The sequence below is a fragment of the Hipposideros armiger genome, unplaced genomic scaffold (genome assembly GCF_001890085.2).
Source record: "Hipposideros armiger isolate ML-2016 unplaced genomic scaffold, ASM189008v1 scaffold_1, whole genome shotgun sequence".
NCBI lineage: Eukaryota > Metazoa > Chordata > Mammalia > Chiroptera > Hipposideridae > Hipposideros > Hipposideros armiger.
In genome coordinates this window covers 2,276,760-2,294,827 of record NW_017731351.1, presented here as the reverse complement: position 1 = coordinate 2,294,827, position 18,068 = coordinate 2,276,760, and the positions used below count along the sequence as shown (strand labels likewise).

The window sequence follows — 18,068 nt, the reverse complement described above, 5'->3', positions numbered from 1 at the left end:
CCGGGATGGGGGGTGGAGTGGAGCAAGAGGAGGAAAGAATTCAGGAGAAACACGGGAGAGGAGGGATCACAGAGTGGGGACACAGGAAAGAAAACTGCCACCAAGGCCAAGGGAGCATGTCAGCGGACCGAGTCAGTGCTGCCGAGAGGGCTTCGGCCTGAGAAGAGCTCTGACTCCATGGCAGTGAGGAGACCCACCTGGGCCTGCAAGGGCTTCTGGTGTCTGGCCTGTCAGGGAGCGGCCAGGTGATACAGGACGAAAGGCTCAGAAAAGAGCTGCCCGCCTGGCATTGTCTTGGGAAAGGAGCCAGCAACGGGGAGGGTTGTTGGGCCATAGCCCCTGTCTCTGCGGTAGGTCTCAGCTGCCCTGTCCTAGGGAATCGCAGTTCTTACGCCTCATGGAGCCAAAACGTTCTTTTCTCAAGTTCTGAGGGCAGCCTTTGGATTTAGCATAATGATCTTAGCATTTAGAAAGTTTACTGAAAATGCAGTCAAATGTTTTTCAGTTTGTATTTATCAGTGGGAGACTGACCCTCTTAACTTGAGGCTTCCGGGTGAAGCCCCCCCCCCCCCCCCCCCGGAGGGTAGACCATCCCTGATCCAGCGCGGACCCAGGGGTCCTGGGAAGTGGGGCTGGGGTGGGGGGCTCTGTGTGTCCGGGAAAAGAGCTCTGGCCGAGCACCAGGGCTCGTCCATGGGTGGTGCGGAGGTGAGCCTCCCTCAGCTTGATTAAAAAAAAAAGCACCTTTGACCAATCAGTGATTTGTGCACTTTTAACTGCTCCTGTTTGGATGTTTGCTTCTCTAGGCCTGTCAACTACGTGGTCACAGAATTCCCGATCCCAGCACAGGAGAAGTTCCTGCTCCAGACATGAAGATCGAAAGCCTTCGGAGGTATTTTCTGAAGGCTGGTGCGACCGTGCACGTCATACACGTGTGTGCATGACAACGTTTGGCTGACACACACCTGGTGGACTGATATTGATTGATGTGTGTCTGAATCTTGGGCAAGTCACTTAGCCCCTCTGTGCCTCAGTTTCTGAATCTGTAAGATGGGGGTAACACAGGTGTCTATCTCAGGATTCTTGTGAGGATTAAGGTGGGTTAAGACACAGAGTTTTTTAAAGATTTTATTGGGGAATTGGGGGAGGGGAACAATGCTGGGGAATCAGGGGAAAGGGAACAGACAAATTGCTGTCCTTTTGTTCTTCAGTCTAGTTGTGGAGGATGTTGATTCACTGGCCCAAGCTGGCACCATCATTGCGCTCTTCCCGGGTGAGGCAGATCAGTCGCTGGCCTCTGGACGGCCGCTCACGGCGGCTGCTGGCCTCTCACGCTGGCTGCCGGCTACACATGGTAGCCCATGGCAACCCACTGCCACAGGGGCTGCAGCCTACGCTGTCGGGTCGAGCTGTTGTTCAGCATCTTAGCTGTGGAGGGCAGTGTCACTGGCCCTCATATATGGGATCTGAACCGGGGTCCTCTGGCATTCCAAGCCAGTTTTTAACCAACGCACCACTCGGATGGCCCAAGACACAGCGTTTTATACATACAAAGCACATAAAAGAGTGCTCATTAAATGTTAGCTGTTGTTATCATTAATTCTATTCTTTTCCTTTCTGTTCCATCTGGCTCCCAACAACTTTTCCTCTGGCCAGGAGATGAGCGGGTTCAACTGCTCCAGTCACTGCCAGCCTCAAGTTAGTTTTAGCCATCAGTTTGTGGCTTATTTGGCAACAACCCAATGTAATTCTGGGAGTTTTGTTTTGTGGTTATGCTTAAGGCTTTTCCCCCTTCTTTTCCAGTTTGTTTCTCATCTTATGTTCCCCCTGCTCCCCCATTTTGCTGTTACCTGTCTGTCTGTCTGTCTTTCATATATCATCTATCAATCTATTTATAATTGTTTTTAGATACATTTCTCAGCTGGTTTTTGTTGATTAGGGCCCCTACCAGCCCTGAGATCTGTTTTCTCTGAAAACGTTTGCTGGGCTCTGAGGATGTAAGTCATTGAAGAAAAGGCGTTTTTTGTTCACCCACGTTTCCAAGTGAGCAGGCTGTGGGCAAGAGCCTTTGGTCCCGTTCCTTGGTTTGGTGCCGCGCTTTGGGATATTTCATAGCCCGCTCTGCGGGTGACGTGGGACAGAGGCTGCCACCCCACCAGGCACTTGGGTTTCTTCCGCTGGAACGGGGAGCGCGGGGGCGCTGCGTGGAGTGGAGGAGAGAGTTAGTTGTGGAGTAACGTCCTCCACCAGGAACGAGGTGCATTGCCTCAGAATTGTGGACACCAGCCCAGGAGACACTGAAACATTAGACTGAAGGATCTTGGGAAGGGCCGTGAGGTATTCCAGACCCTGTGTCCTTTGGCACCTGCAGGGCTCCCTTCCTTTTGTGCTGCTCTTTCTTTCTTTCTTTCTCTGTGCTGCCTCTACAACCCCCACTACCTTTCTGATAGTCTCACGCTACTCGACTGGCTTCAGGGCAGGAGTACAGGGGGTGCCCTGGGATCCCCTTGAGTGCCGGCACTGGCAGCAAGGGTGCTGAGCAGCGTGGGTGGTGCCTGCCTTGTCCCTGACCCGTGTTTTGTTTCATATGTTTTCTAAAATTTCTCTGAGTTCAAAGGACTTTATACTTAAGTGCTGATGTTGAACTCTGCCAGGACGCGGGCGTTCACGTCCATTTGGGGGCACCTGTGATGGTTTTTGACCATCTCCATCTGAGTTTGAGTAAAAATGGTGGGCTGCCTTTTCTCATCTTGGTACTTTAGTTTGATTTTCCTCTTTTGGCAAACTCCTTATTTTTACTAATAAGACTTAGTTGGAATGCTGTTTTTTAGCTACTAATTTGTTTCCTGGTGATGTGGACTTGACTTTGTTTTAAAGGACTTCTCTTTGGGGTGGGGAAGCATGGCTCGGATGGATGCCGGCTTCGCAGCTCAGTGCTTTAAGGGGCCCGGTCTTCTTTGGGCTTTTATGGAAGGTGCGTAGCCAGGTCCTCCCTTGTTCCTGGGACTTTGGAAATGAGGAGTGGCACTCTGGGGAAAAGCCGGTGTCGAGAGTAGCAGGCTGAAAAAATGGCCTTTTTATTCATGCCTCAGACTCTATTATGGTGAAGTTTATTAAAGTGATCAGCAGCCTGAAAAGCCACCAGGAAAAACAAATATGGACCTATTAAGCAGGCATATAAAGTGAACTGTGCTTAGCAGCACAAGAAAGAGCGCCCTGTCCTTCTCCAGAAGAGAGAGTTCAGCATTGTGACTTGTGCAAACAGAGTGGGCAGCTTGCAGATGCAGGCGCGCTCTGTGCCAGATACAGCTTAGGGTGGCGCTGATGCCAGGGTCAGGGCCTCCTTCTGCAGCCCTGAGACACGTGTGGACTGAGGGCGCCGCCCGGTTGGGAGGAGCGGACGTGGGGAGAAGAGCACCTTGGCCGTGTACCTCCAGGCCTTGCTGCATGCTGAGGAGCTGCCCTGGCAGAGGGCACTTCTGAGTCTGTGGGTCTGTTTGGGCAGGGTGAGGAGAGGGTAGTGGCTTCTTTTCGTCTTTCTTTCTTCTCCTTCCTTCCTCCACTTTCCCCACAAGTACCTCTTCCCTTATGGAAGTTACGCCAGGTACAGGTGTGCAAACAAACACACTTTATAAGGCCTGTTCTCTGATTCCCTACGTTAGATCATCCTGCTTCTGCCCCATCAGAGTTTTCCAGCCTGTACTTCTGCCTGGCACCAGCCAAGCAGGACCTGACCTCCCAGACACCTGCCGTCGGCCCTGGTGCCCTAGGAGGGAGGGCTGGGGGTGGCCGTCTGTGTGTAGAGAGGAGGCCCTGGTGGTTCTTGTTTGCGCTGATGGGTCGCGGAGAATCATTTTTTAAACATCTACCAAAAGAGCACCCTTGAGTGAAATACCCCCCTCCTGAGGTCTTCAGCAGGTGCGTGGTGAATTGAGAGCTCTGAGGAGTTTGTCAGGGCAGGACAGTGAAGTCGCTCTGTTGCTGTTGCAGACACTGCCTCTCGTAGGGTTGATGAGGGAGTGACAGGGCAGTGTGAGCTGCTGCCACCCCCGCCCCTGAGCGACCAGGGCTGTGGCAGGCTGAGGGTTTCCTGTAACAGGTCAGACTGGTCTTCTGTTGATCCTGTGACCTTGTTACACGGCAGCTTTATGGCTACCCGGCAGCTGTCAGCGCTCTTAAGAATGCAAGCAGCAAATGTCAGTGACTCTGTCTCTCCCGTTCCAGGTGTTTAGGACGGACCTGATCACCGCTATGAAGTTGCATGACTCCTACCAGCTGAACCCAGATGAGTACTACGTGTTGGCAGATCCCTGGAGACAGGAGTGGGAGAAGGGGGTCCAGGTGCCAGTGAGCCCGGGGACCATCCCTCAGCCTGTGGCCAGGTACACATGCCCCAGGGAGAGAAGTGCCTTTCCAAAGCCTACCAGCCGGGTGCCTGAGCCAGAGCAGTGTGTAGTCAGCGGTGAGGCCTCCAGTGGACATAGAAATGCAGTAGAAGCACACTTCCGGTCCCAGGGCAGTGACCGTGAGGGCCACAGGCCTCTGAATGTAATGTCACAACCATCTGGGAAGGCTGCTCTCTTAGGAGCGGGGACACATTCCAAGATGCTTTGGAAAGTGACTGGCTGGGAGGGAACTTGGACCTCTGCACCCCTGCTTCCTCTTTTCCTGCACTTGCACCCCCCACCCCCTAATCATGTCTGTGCTGGAAAGCAGCCCTGTGGGGAGAAGGGCTGGCCTTGGTGGGCACCTGCGAGGTGGCTTCTTGGGTCCTCCGATGGTCGCCCCCCCTTTGGAGGAGGACAGGTGAGGAGGCTGGTCAGGTTAGGTATATGGAGAGGGAGCTTCTGGGGATGGACTTTGTCCCGTTCTTGTGGGGCTTTCTCTGGATCGACTTACAAACCACTCCCCCCCCGAGGCTTGGGTCCTCGATGATGCGCCTCCACATAAAGCTGCTGCCGGGTTGCTCTCTTCCTCACCGCCCAGCCCTGCTGACCTGGGGCCCTCGCACGGAGAGAAGCGAGTACCCTCTGTGCTCAGCGAAGCTTGCAGCCGAGCTAGGTGTGTCCTCGGTCAGCTGCCTGCTTTGCGAAACGGGCTCTTTCACCATCGCTGAGTGTGGACTGAACTTACCTCAGCCCTTGCCCACTCTGTGTCTCTTCAGGCTCTTAGGACGTTTGAATTTGAGCATTGCTGTGTTGGAATCTCTGTGACAAGTGTCCATATGGATTTGTAGGTTTAAATGACCAGTCAGATGACCTCCATGAACCAGGCTCCTGCGTCTCTGCAGGATGTTGGCCTTAGAATCGCTTCTGGGGCACGACAGCAGCTGTGCAGCCTGGGCGACCCCGAGCCCGGAATCTCTCGCTGAGTCAATTCCTTCTCATTTGGGAGCCTGGTACAAAAGAAGTCGTGCTGAGTCGGCTTATGGGAGTTTTCAGCCGAAGCCCTGCTTCTGGTTGAGGAGAAGGCGCTCTTTGGCCATCTCAGTGTCCTGCAGATACAATCACTGGCAATGAGAAGGGTGGTGGAAGTTCTCTGGCAAAGTGTTCGGACAGCTTGCTGATAACGCAGACGGCTGACACGCTGCCGTGCAGCAGCTGTATGGACGCGCGGGGCCGTTGCTTTGGGAAGAGGGCCCCTCAGTCCACGTTGGGAGCGATTGCATCTTCTCACGTGCTGCCGTGGCCTTTGAGTGGGGTTGAGTGGGGTGCGGTGGACGGCAGTTCCCCAGGGATTAGGAAGGGATGGGCTCGCGTCCCTGTCCTGGATCCTAAGTGTATGTTGGGGGAGTCCTTCGACCTGGCTCAGACTCAGGTTCTTACTTACACTTGGAGTAATGGCCAGTGGCCTGATGTTATCTTAAGATCGCACAAAGGTGCTGGGTCCCCCACTTCGTTCCCCAGCATCTGTTTGTGAGTTTGCTCCTTGATGTCCTGAGAACCAGCAGGGATGGCAGGCCTGGTTAGTGGAAAGTGATTTAATCCTTAATCTTGACACTTTGGTCGGTGATGCCAGCAGGCCAGAGCAGCTGCTGTCCTCAGTGGTGGCAGGACACAGTGGTGTGCGAGAAGCCAAGTGGAAGAAGCAGCTAGTTTTGAAGACTTCCGCAGTGTTCTCACTTGGATCTCTTTCTTTCCATTTTGAGTGCTGTGACGACCCCCACTTAGCTTTATTAGTAGTGACGTTAGAGTTTTAAGCCTGTTCACCTGGTGATGACCTGGGTTTTGGGGGTGGAGGCTTACCTGGGACCCTCTGACAGACTTCCTCTTATGTGGCAGAAAGAGTAAGCTGGCTTCCTGTTTTCTTGTTAACTAGGGTCGTGTCTGAAGAGAAGTCCCTCATGTTCATCAGGCCCAAGAAATACATCGTCTCCTCGGGCTCCGAGCCTCCAGAGCTGGGCTATGTGGACATCCGGACGCTGGCCGACAGTGTGTGTCGTTACGACCTCAATGACATGGACACTGCGTGGCTGGAACTGACCAACGAGGAGTTTAAGGAGATGGGTGAGAGACCATGGGCTCTATTGCTTTATTAACCGATGGAGCCAAGCGAAGAATTGTGGGCACGTAGGTGAGCAGCGGAGGCTCCCCTCGCCCAGTGCAGCCAGCTCCGTCATGGCGTCTGTCCGTCTCAGACACGGGCTCTGTCTGTAGACAGCTTGTCCGGCTGTGGCAGACGTGTTGAGATGGACTCAGGGTCTGTGGTGGCTCAGGGAAGAGAGTGGCCCGGTCGATGAGGGATGCCCCCCTGGCTGCGGAAGCAGGACTCCTGTCCTGCCCGCATTTTACTTCACTTCAAGGGAACTGGAGCCCAAGACATGAACTGACCTCCCGCGGCCGCAGGAGGGGCCTGGGCTCTTCCTGTTGTGCGGCTCACACCTTTTCACTGCCGGTCCGCTGTGGCCTGCTGCTGCTCACAGTACAGCCCACTCCAGCCTGCTCGCCGTTTCCTAAACACGTCACTTGGTTTTCACCTCAGCGATGCCCTTAAGCCCTGCTGCAAACGCGGAGCACTGTTCTCTCCCCCGTTCTCTGCCCTGGCTCCGCTGCAGCCCGGCTTGCTGAGTGCTCTTCCCGCCGGCACCCCTCTTCTGTAAGCCGCTCATCTGTGCATAGAGGCCGGCGCTTCTGCAACTCATGTTCCTGCATCTCCTGGGCTGAGACTGGTGTGCACACAGGTTTCATCCTCATGCTGATTGCCCAGGGTCACCTGAGGTGTCCTGCTGAGCAAGACTGTGAGGTCAGGGCTGGGCTCCATATTAGTGACGCCGGGACTCATGAGTGTCTGTGCCATGGGCCTGGGGTGAGTGGTGGGGGCACGGGCCACCTGTCAGCAATTGCGCACATAGTAAACAGCTAGGAAACCTTTGGTGGTGGGCTTCAAAGGCCTGAAGGCCAAGCCCATGGTTTTGTGTCATGTCAGGACAAGCCTGGCATGTGCTGGGTGCTGGCAGCTGCACTGCCGCCGGCCTGTGGAACGGGAGTGAGAGTGTGGACTGAGCTGGCAAAATTATTTTCTCCTTGTTTGGTGACCCAGGTACTTTGACAGACCAAGTAGATTCCTTCCCTGTGGTCTTGCTTTAAATGTCAGTGGCCAAGGTGTTAGCAAGAGTGTGGTCATATTACAGAATCTGCTCGAAGCTTTCAGAGCCCTCTTGGAACCGAATGCATGTTAGGTTCATACGTGAAAAAGTTCTGCCTTGTCAAGACCAGGTAACGCCCTCACTGACGGTGTCCTGTGTTAAGGCAGAGGGACAGTCAGACGCTCGGACCTCTTGGATGGTTTAGGAATGAGTACTGGGCTAACTCATCAGATTGAAAAGCAGTGCTGAATCCTGTGACAGGATAAATTACGAAGTTTTGTAACATAAATGGAACACATGGTTTTATTGGTCTTTTTAATGGTAAAAATGAATTATAGGGCACAGGATTGTATTTTCAAAGCTAGTGGTGTTTTCAAAGCTGGTAGGAGGAATTGAGATGAAAGTGCCTGGTGGCAACACAGAAACTGTCTCATAATTAAATATGGTTTCCAGTGATAGGTGGCTTTTTTGAATATGTGCTTAGGGCTTATCACAGTGTCAGCTCTAACAGGCTCTCCAAATTTTTAAAAACCCGAGAAGTGTTAGGTTGATGGTTTTAAATTTATGATAATGCACAAGAAGTCACTGTCAGTTCTAATGCCATTTCTGTAGTTTGTCACCACTTAGTATTCTGTCTGAATACTTTCTGCAACCTGTTTTTTCTTTTTGCATGAGTATTTTCATTGTAGGAAGTTTGGACTATATCCACAAGTGGAAGGAAATAGAAGTCTCATCCCACCACTGGCTATGACCACGATAACCACTGGAAATGTATTTTTGATCATTCTTGCATAAGAACGCATCTTATTTGATTCACAATGAGCCATTTCCTTGCTTCAGACATTCCTTGTGTTTTGGCCTTTCATGTGTCTGATTAACTGTGCCTCTCAGCCTAGGAAGTCCAGAGGGTGAGGAGGGATAAACCGGTTAAAACATTGGGGTGCTCACTGTGGAAATGTTTTCAGAGCACCGTTTTAACAGCAAGCAGAGAATGTTGTCCGAAGACATGCAAACCACGACATGGGGTTGTGAATTTGAAGCCACGTCCATGTTCATTATTATGTGTAATATTGTAATGAAATGACAAGGGAACCCCATGTATTTAACATCCTTGAACCTTTTGGTGTTTTTACCTTTGCTTTTCTACTTCCAACACGGCATCCTCAGTGCCTAACAGACTTGCGTGGAAGACTCTTTCTGTTTTTTAATCCCAAGATGCTTTCTTAGAAGTGTCTGAGAGGCATTCAGTAGAAAATATTTGGGGTTCTCAGGCTGGATTTATTTGTAGTATTACTTATTCATCGTCCATTATTTATAAATATAAAAATGCTGATGCTGTCTGATCATGTGTTTATTGGTACGGGCTCATTAAAGTGGGCGTGGTGGCGTGTCCCCGCAGGGATGCCTGAGCTGGATGAGTACACCATGGAGCGGGTCCTGGAGGAGTTCGAGCAGCGATGCTACGACAACATGAGCCATGCCATAGAGACGGAGGAGGGTCTTGGCATCGAGTACGATGAGGATGTCGTGTGCGACGTCTGCCAGTCGCCCGATGGCGAGGACGGCAACGAGATGGTGTTCTGCGACAAATGTAACATCTGCGTGCACCAGGTACGCGGCGTCGAGGACAGAGGGGGCCCCTGGGGCCCGAGCGCGTCTCTCGCCGGGGCCTCCCTCAGGTGGGGCTTGCTGTCCTGCTGTCCTGAGTGACGTAACTCATTAGGAGACATGCCTGGGACAGCATCTCTCTGGCCCCGGTTGGCTCTTACCGTGCTGGGGGTATTTCTCGCTGCTTTGACAACCAGAATAATAGAATCCTGTGAGGACTGTCCTTCCTTCACATACTGTTTCATTCCTGCCCACAGAGGTCAGGTTTACTTGAAAAGAGGATATGCTTCCCCCCTGCCCTGCTCCAACACCTGAATTCAGGTATTGAGAACATTGAAAAACAACAACAAACCTCTCGACAAGGCAGTTAGTTTGCTGGATTCGTCTCCCTAGGGTGGCCATAACAACGCACCGCAAACTGTGTGCCGTAAAATAACAGAAACGTATTGTCTTGCAATTCTGAAGACTAGGAGGAGCCTGAGAGCAGGGGGTCGGCAGGGCCACGCTCCCTCTGAGAAGCCGGTGTCGCCTCTCCCAGCTTCCGGTGCTTGGCTGACAGTGGTTGGCGTTCCTGGGCTGCGGCTGCACAGCTCTAGTCTCTGCCGTTGTCTTCACATGGCGTCCTCCCTGTGTGTGTGTGTGTGTGTGTGTGTGTGTGTGTGTGTGTGTGTGTGTGTGTCTTCACACCTGAGACTTCCCACACCTGAGACTTATTAGAAGGACACCAGGCAGATTGGGTTAGGGGCCCTACTCCAGGGCGACCCTACTCCCGTGTGACCTCGTATTAACTGACTACATCTGCAATGACAAGATTTCCAAATAACGGTCACACGCTGAGGTACTGGGTTAGGACTCTCACGTGTCTTTTTGGGACACAACTCACCCATAATCTTTGCTAACATGTTAGTCTACAAACTGAGCTGTTCAAGAAGCGGAAAGAGGCCTTTTTCCTGGAAGGTGGTTTCCTGTTCTTCCCGATGCCAGCGGCATTTGGTGGTTGCTTGCTCCCTTCCGTGAAAAGGTAAATCCTTAAAGTTGAGTGAGGATGGGCGCAACTGAAAGGCTGTGACAATCTCAGTTTCTTTTTACCTCTTCTAATGCGATAATGAAATAATTTGGGTTTCTGTGGGGACACGTTCATATACACTCTGAGGTCCTTTCTTTGAATTCACCTGTTGCTGCTGAGATGTAAAACTAGCTGTGATTTATGTGGGAGGTGCTCAGTGACCTTGGGAGGAAGAATCAAGTTTGCTCCCTGAAGTTCTTTGATTATCGTTTTCTTCATAGTCTGTCTGCCTTTTGGCTTCTCGGCCTGAAGACTTTAGCAGCTGTGCTCCTGCCGCAGCTCATCCTGCCGAGAAGCCTGAGACACAGTCTCGCCTCCGTCATGTCAGAGACCCTCTTGGAGCTCTGGGTTTTCAGATTGTCTGGGAAGTTTCCTTGGGATAATCGAGAATTCCTGTAGGGGTTTTGTTGTGTCCAGATCATAAGCAAGACTACCGTGGTTGCTTTCTGTTGTTGCTGGCGCTGTTACCTTGGATAGCGTTTCAGTTTTTTCTCCTGCTGTTTTACTTTTAGTTTTTTCCTGAAAAAAATTTTGTTTGAAAAAAAAAAAAAAGGATTCTGCTTGAAAACTACTCAAAGCCCGTTTTATAAACCAGTTAACTGATGTCAGGGTGGGCTGTTCAAGGCCCCACTAGGGTTAGTGGCAGAGTTGGAACTGGAACTTGGGGTCTCCGGGTCCCCCACCCTACCCCCATGCCTGGCCTTATGTCTTTCTGCCATTGTGTCTCTTTTCATTCACATTTCCTTGTGGTTCATTTTTCTTCTGAGATGTTCTTCATGGCTTGACTTTCAGGCATACTTTATTCAATCTTTTAATTTTGTTTAGACTTGCTTTTCCAGTAAAAAAATTCTCTCTTCAAATGTGACTTTCTCTAGAATGCCTGATGGAAACCGTTTAATATTTGAAACCTTAATAGTGTCATTTAACTCTGTTAAAATTTTTTTCCCGGTACGTCTGTGTTGACAGTGGCTCTTTCATGGCACGACACAGCGCTGCTAAGCTCCAATCCTCGTGCCTCAGCTCCGCTCTCATCCCTGTGCCTTCCTCTCTGCATCCTGGGTACTCAGATTGCTCAGCGGCTGTGTTTTTCCTGTCTGGGGAGTCGCAGCTATGTTACTGTGTCTCTCAACTTCCTGACTTGTGGTTCACTTAAGGATAAAGTTCTGAACAGTCTGATGTTTTTAGAAGGCTTTGAATGTGCTCCTGGTACCATCGTGGTTTTGTTCCTTCACTTACTTAACATGTGCCTTTTCTTTCTTTGAACCGTCTTAGTGACTTTAGTTCTAAAAGCCTTGATTTTGCAGTTTTGCTGTCTTGTGTAATTTTGTCATCTTGTGCAAAAAGCAGGCTTTGTTTTAAGAATCAGCTAAAAGGACCACATTCTCTTTGTCTAGAAAGCCTCTGTTTTCTGTGCCTGTGTGCGCGCTTGGGAGAGTGCTGGGGTCTAGGTCCAGTCAGTAGCGTTTGTGCAGTCTGGGGAACGAGGATGCTCCTAGTTCGCCTCTGTTTCCACCACCATCTCTTTTAATAGCTTTGGGAGACTCTCAGCTGTTTCGTGCCTTTTCCTCACTTTGTACCCCACCCATCTGAGAAAGCAGGGAGGGCTAGCTTCCCCACTTAGCCCCGTGGTGTGCTCTGAGGATTTTCCACTCGGTGTTTAGTAAGTGGGTATGGACGGGTGTCTGCTGCAACATGGTCGAGCAGATCAGTTTGCAAACCTTTCTGTCCTCCAGTAGTTTTCAAAGTCAGCCTGTGGTAAATAAGGTAAGTAAGATCTGTTTCCACAGATCTCAGACCCCCTGGGCTGGAGGTGCCTCTGCTTTGCTGGGCTGTTAAAATCTTTCTTGGTCTTTTAAAATTAATAGATAGAATGGGAAAAATGAATCTTTTTCCTTTCTCTCTTTCTTTGGCGGGTGTTGCTTGGGCTTTACAGGCCTGTTACGGAATCCTCAAGGTCCCAGAGGGCAGCTGGCTGTGCCGGACGTGTGCCCTGGGGGTTCAGCCAAAGTGTTTGCTGTGTCCCAAGAAAGGCGGAGCCATGAAGCCCACGCGCAGTGGGACCAAGTGGGTCCATGTCAGCTGTGCTCTGTGGATCCCCGAGGTAGGTGTGGTTCTTAACAGTAGCTTAGTTCAGGGAGTCCTGCTTTTGGCTCCGGGTGGGGCTGTGATGGAGAGCCATTCATGAATAGGGCCACTTGTAGCAGATGAGGAGAAATGGCACCTTTTAATTGCTCCCCATTTTCCCCCTCAACCTGAACCTCCACACTGTCATCTTGTAAATTTGGGAAACGTTAGCTGGAAGCAAGAGTGATTTGGACTCTTGGCTGGTGGTATTCAGGCTTCACTTCAGATAGCCGTCACCGCTCACCCTGCCGCTGTGGACACTTGCCCCCGGAGCAGACCTGTGGCGTCGCAGCTGTGGCCTGGCTGAACTGTGTCCTTCCCCAGGCCTGACTGTAAATCCTGTGCCTGGTGAGCCATACATGACACCACCGTGCTTAAGGAGCCACTGCTCTCGGTCACATTCTTGTGATTTTTATTAAAATTCTTCCTTAGCCTCAGCCTTTTAAATTTCAGGTCTGGTCTAAATTATTTCAAGTCCCAGACCTTGACTAATTTAATTTGCATGGCTCACTATGAGAATATCATTTGTGATTCAAATTCCGGCATTTTTTGGTGTGTGATTTTTGGTGTACTCTCGAAATTATCTGGGGACGATTCAGGTTTGTGGCTTCTTGCCTCAGGTCTTGGTAGCACCGGCTCTCATGGTTTGGTATTAATAGGGATCCCATTCAGGGACCTAGGCCACACACATGGAGAGCTGGTTTGTCTTGGTAGTTTTCCTCTTCTAATGCAGTAATCTTTTTGGATTGAAGAGAATGGGTTTTTTTTAGTGAGGGAGATATTAAAATCAGTTTATGTTGCCTTACTCCATGGTTGACAACCTATTTTAATATATTTAAGATGGATTTTCAGTCCTGATAACTTCATTGTGGGCCATAGATAGCCTTGTCCTGATATGTATACATTTTGCTGTCAGACGCTCTGGCGAGAAGTGAACATTTGCTTATAAAGAAGGACGCCTGTGTCAGATGGCTTCCTGGTCGTGTGGCAGGAGTGGACCTGGGGACTGGGCTCTGGGCTCCCCTGCTGCTGGCCCCGAGCTGTCCCTAGCTGTCCTCATGCTTTAAAGCAGTGGTTTGCCTGTCCTAGGAGGCCGAGTGTCCCTTGCCACCGTCTGGTAGTTGGGGCACGGGAAGGTAATGAACCTTGACTCTTTTGCCCGTGTGCAGCTGTTGTCTGCCTGACGGCCTCTGCCACCCTGTCTTGCTTTTTCTTGGGCCTCTAGGTCAGCATTGGCAGCCCCGAGAAGATGGAGCCCATCACGAAGGTGTCACACATCCCCAGCAGTCGGTGGGCGCTGGTGTGCAGCCTCTGCAATGAGAAGTTTGGGGCCTCCATCCAGGTAATCGGCTTCGTCCCAAGGGGCGCATTTCCCTTTGCTGTATTGCAGGGAGCAGGACAGGGAGGGCTCTGAACTAGTGGAGGATTTGGAGATGGGACTAGAATCCAGGAAGCAGGACAAGTGTCTCACAGCTCTTAAAACGAAGTGCTGGGGAGTGACTCCAGCTGGTATGAACCCCTTTGGTGGTGGATTGTACCTGGTGTAACCACAACCCCAGCTTTAGCAATCACAGGGCAACTTGGAGTCCACATGAGCTGCGAGGAAGTCCCAGTTTGTCTCTGGCTGCTCCTTTTCTGCTCTAAGCCTGGCATCACAGCTCTTTGCACAGGCAGGTGCCTCTGGGGAAGAGCCAGTCTTGACACTGGAGGGTCACTGCCTCTCCCGTTTGCTGGGTGGAGTAGCAGACGCGCCTCTGGCTGCCCCGACACTGCTGGTTTCTGGGGGTGCACAGAGGGTGCCATGCCTTAGGTGCACACTGTGTGATATCACTGGGCATGCTGATGCTTTGAATCTGGTAAAATAGGCTCCTTGGAGCACCAACCCCGAGAGGGGCTGCACCCAGCGTGGTCTGCAGAAGCTGTTATCTGAACACAGTCTGGATATCTGGTTCTTTGTGGCAGAGTGTGCGTGCGTGCGTGCGTGCGTGCGTGCGTGTGCATGTGCGTGAGTGCATGCATGCGTGCATACCCATGTGAATGCTTGCAGAAAACAAGCGGTGGCAGACCCGGGAAATGGGCATTACCTTCTCCCACGTTACCTGATGTTCCCCTGAGGGTAGCATTTGTGCCCTTTCCCGGCACGCCTCTCCGGTCCTAACTGGCATTTACAAGAGGTGGGATCTTTGTTTCTTTTTTGAGGAGAGCCGGTAAATGACTTGTGTTGCCGTTGACCTCTTTTTCCCAGAACATTAATTTGAAGGAGAAGAGGCCAAGGAAGGAAGGTTGATGATTTTTCATATCTTCACAGAATGGACTGATTTTATTAAAGAATTCCTCTCTGAAATGTCTGCAGCTGTGAAGGCGCTCTGGTTGACGTTTCTGTAACATCTGTTTGCTGAGTCAACCTGGATCGGAAAACCCAAAGGAAGGCCGTTTGGCATCTTGACAAAGTCCTGTACAAACATTCGGCCACAGCCCGTCCCCTCACGGCTGGAGCGCCTGGGTGAAGCGTAGCTTCAGCCAAACACAGACAGTGTCTCCTTGCGAGCTCCCACGTCCACGTCCCACGTGGCTGCCGGGAGGGAGAAGGATCTCTTGGTGAGGAAGTGATAGTGGCCAGGTGTGTCGTGTAGGTTCTGCCACTAATGCGATTTCACACGTTTCTTGGAATTGAGGTTATTTATAGATGGAATTGCAGATATCTGTGAGTTCCTGGGCTTTAAGTGTCGATAATGAGGGGATGGTGAAGGGAGCTGGATTTTCTGCTCTTGTGGGGAAGAGACTTTATCATGGAAGAAACCATGACTGGCAGGCAGGCACCACTTAGATACTGACCTGATTGGGGGTGAAAGCCCCAGCTGTGTCCTCTGCCACTCGTGGTGGTGGAGTCAGGGCCTGTTGAAGGAGGCGAAGCTTTTCAGCTGGCCCGGGGCCACTGGCTCTGCCCTGGCCAGCCCGGGATCACTGGGCCTCACACAGCACAGTGTTGCTTTTAAGGACTGGCTTCAGTCACCACAAGGAACCTCTTCCAGGGCTTCGCCCAGCGAGATCAGACGGGGGAAGCTAATCGCTTTCCTCCTGCCAGGCCACTGGCTCGCCGTCTGGATCCGAGGCATTAAATTGTAGCCCTGAGGAGGCTGTGTGTGTGTGTGCGTGTGTGTGTGTGTTCATCAGGGACGGAAGGCACTGCCAGACGGTGCCTGGCCTCCGGGTGACCTCCCTGACCCACAGGAAGCACGTCCCTCATGGCTCTGCCGTCACTGCAGTCAGTGCCAGGTGCGCCAGGGGGGCCCACGCGGGGCTTGGTGCCACCTCCACCACCTGGGAGCCTTCTGCACCGGGGCCTCATGGGTGCGGAGGCCTCTTTGTTCTTCCTTGGCTGGGCTCTCCTCGTCTCCTGTTCTTTTTACTCTTCGGGAGTTGTATTCACCCTCCTCTTCTTGAGCAACTTGGAGGAAACGTGTGACTCCCTGTCCTCCCTGTGCCGGATCTCTGCCAGGCTGGGGGTGAGGTGAGGGTTCAGGTTCCCTTAAACACTGACTAGTAGTCCTTCTTCCTGAGGAAATTATTATCATTCTGGCTTTTTCTATAAACACTAAAAGAACTCAGATCTAAAGAGAACGCACAGGAACCTTCAGCGTATCCGTGCTCTGCGTGCTGCGCATCTGTTGAGCCCTGAGTGCCGGCGCTTTCGTCGGCACCGTTGGCACGTGCCGCTGGTGTGGTGGTGTCTGCTGGGAGGCGGCGGGGCGAGCTCCTTTTCTGAGAGTCAGGTTTAGCTTACGACACCTTTCCCTTGAAGAGTTCCCCTAACTCCCAAGCCTTACCTGATGTCCGAGGAACTCACCGCAGGCTTGGCAGTGTGGCTCCGGCGTGCACATGTGTACAGGGGTGCCTGACACCGAGGGGGGCGGTCACTGTCACCTGTAATCTCTCTCCTCTTGTTCTCTGCATGTCCTCGCAGTGCTCTGTGAAGAACTGCCGCACAGCCTTCCACGTGACCTGTGCTTTTGACCGGGGCCTGGAGATGAAGACCATCTTGGCAGAGAACGACGAAGTCAAGTTCAAGTCCTACTGCCCGAAGCACAGCTCCCACAGGAAACCCGAGGAGAGCCTCGGGGAGGGGGCCGCTCAGGAGAACGGGGCCCCTGAGTGCTCCCCCCGGGATCCACTGGAGCCCTTCGCCAGCCTTGAGCAGAACCAGGAGGAGGCCCACCGGGTGAGCGTCCGGAAGCAGAAGCTGCAGCAGCTGGAGGACGAGTTCTACACCTTCGTCAACCTGCTGGACGTGGCGCAGGCCCTGCGGCTGCCCGAGGAGGTGGTGGACTTCCTGTACCAGTACTGGAAGTTGAAGAGGAAGGTCAACTTCAACAAGCCCCTCATCACTCCAAAGAAAGACGAAGAGGACAATCTAGCGAAGCGCGAGCAGGATGTCTTGTTTAGGAGGCTGCGGCTGTTCACGCACCTGCGGCAGGACCTGGAGAGGGTAATGATTGACACTGACACTTTGTAATGACTTAGAGAAGAAGATTGCACAGAGGCCACTGCTTGCCCAGAGCAAGGAGCGGTGGCCGGTCCACTTACTCGCAGACCCTTGTACCTACTGCAGCATGAGGTTCATTGGTTCAGTATATTTATGGGCTGGGAGACTCATTGTACGTACGTGCAAGACTGCCACAGAGTGGGGGGCTTCTCTGATTTATATTTACACACTTTCCCATTAATCCTTAATGTCCCTCTACGAGATCACACGGGTGTGTCTCCCCTTCTTCACTCTAGAGCTAGAGGGAGCTAAGCCCCAGGAAAAGGGCCAAGGGATTGGCTCAAAATTGTTGACAAACTCAGTTAGAAACACAGAATGGAGTCAGTGACTGGAGGAGGCGGGCAGAGGTAGGAAGCGCTCCCGTTCAACCTGGGAACACACTAGGTGCTGGTGCCGGGCTCCCTGGGAGGGCTGCGCACCGCCTCCCGGCCTCCCTCCTTTCTTGGCTCATTCACAGGGGCGTTTCCAGTGCTGTGCGGAGCAGGGCAGGCTGTGGGTGCTGTTGTGTGTGTGTGCCCTTCCACACATGCGTGTCTTTCACAGAAGGCACTCCTGGCAGTGAGGTGCTAAGTCGTCATTGCAGCTGTGTATATACCTCGTGTGTGCGCCTGTGTGTCCGTGTCCGTGTGTGTGTGGTGTGTCGCTGTGCGGGTGTGGGGTTGGGGTCTCGGTGCACAGGGCCTCCAATCTGCCGGAGGTGCCCCTAGTACCGCTCCACACACTGCTTTCTCACGCTGCAGGCTTGTGCCTGGAGTCCCCGATGGCACTTGAGCTGTTGCTGCTCTGTGCCTCCCCCACTCCGTTTCCTTTGGAGTCCCAGGTTGGACTTCTTCCTGCTTCAGGAATAATCAGGCGAAGGCTCTCCTCCCCCCAGAGCCTCCAGGCCCTGCAGGTAGTTTCTGACTGAGGCTTGCTGATTGGGGCTGCATCTCGGCACCTTCTGCGTCAGCCCCCGGACTGATTGCGTTTATTAGCGCAGGAGCTGGACTGAGGCTTCCTGCCTAAAGCAGCCGGCACTGAGAGGCAGGCTGGGGTGGCCTGAAACGTTCACCCATCTCCCCCAGGCAGCTAACTTGTCAGCTGGCGGCTAACCCATATCCCGTCTCCCCCAGGCAGCTGTTAACTGGGGCGCAGTGATAAAC

General features: G+C 52.4%; 1 protein-coding gene across 9 annotated transcripts in view; it reads left to right on the top strand.

The window, feature by feature from the left end:
- JADE1 (jade family PHD finger 1) overlaps nt 1–18,068 on the top strand; it is a 54,886-nt gene that overhangs the window by 25,743 nt on the left and 11,075 nt on the right. For 6 of the 9 annotated variants that reach the window (XM_019662929.1, XM_019663173.1, XM_019663088.1 and 3 more), the window contains exons 3-10: nt 807–892; nt 1,657–1,698; nt 4,225–4,382; nt 6,319–6,506; nt 8,985–9,196; nt 12,193–12,360; nt 13,609–13,725; nt 16,348–16,869. In XM_019662929.1, the coding sequence (XP_019518474.1) occupies nt 807–892; nt 1,657–1,698; nt 4,225–4,382; nt 6,319–6,506; nt 8,985–9,196; nt 12,193–12,360; nt 13,609–13,725; nt 16,348–16,869 (1,493 nt within the window). Of the gene's footprint in view, nt 1–806; nt 893–926; nt 1,098–1,656; nt 1,699–4,224; nt 4,383–6,318; nt 6,507–8,984; nt 9,197–12,192; nt 12,361–13,608; nt 13,726–16,347; nt 16,870–18,068 lie in introns of those variants that run through there. The other 3 variants (XM_019663250.1, XM_019662759.1, XM_019663337.1) reach the window with 2 other exon arrangements.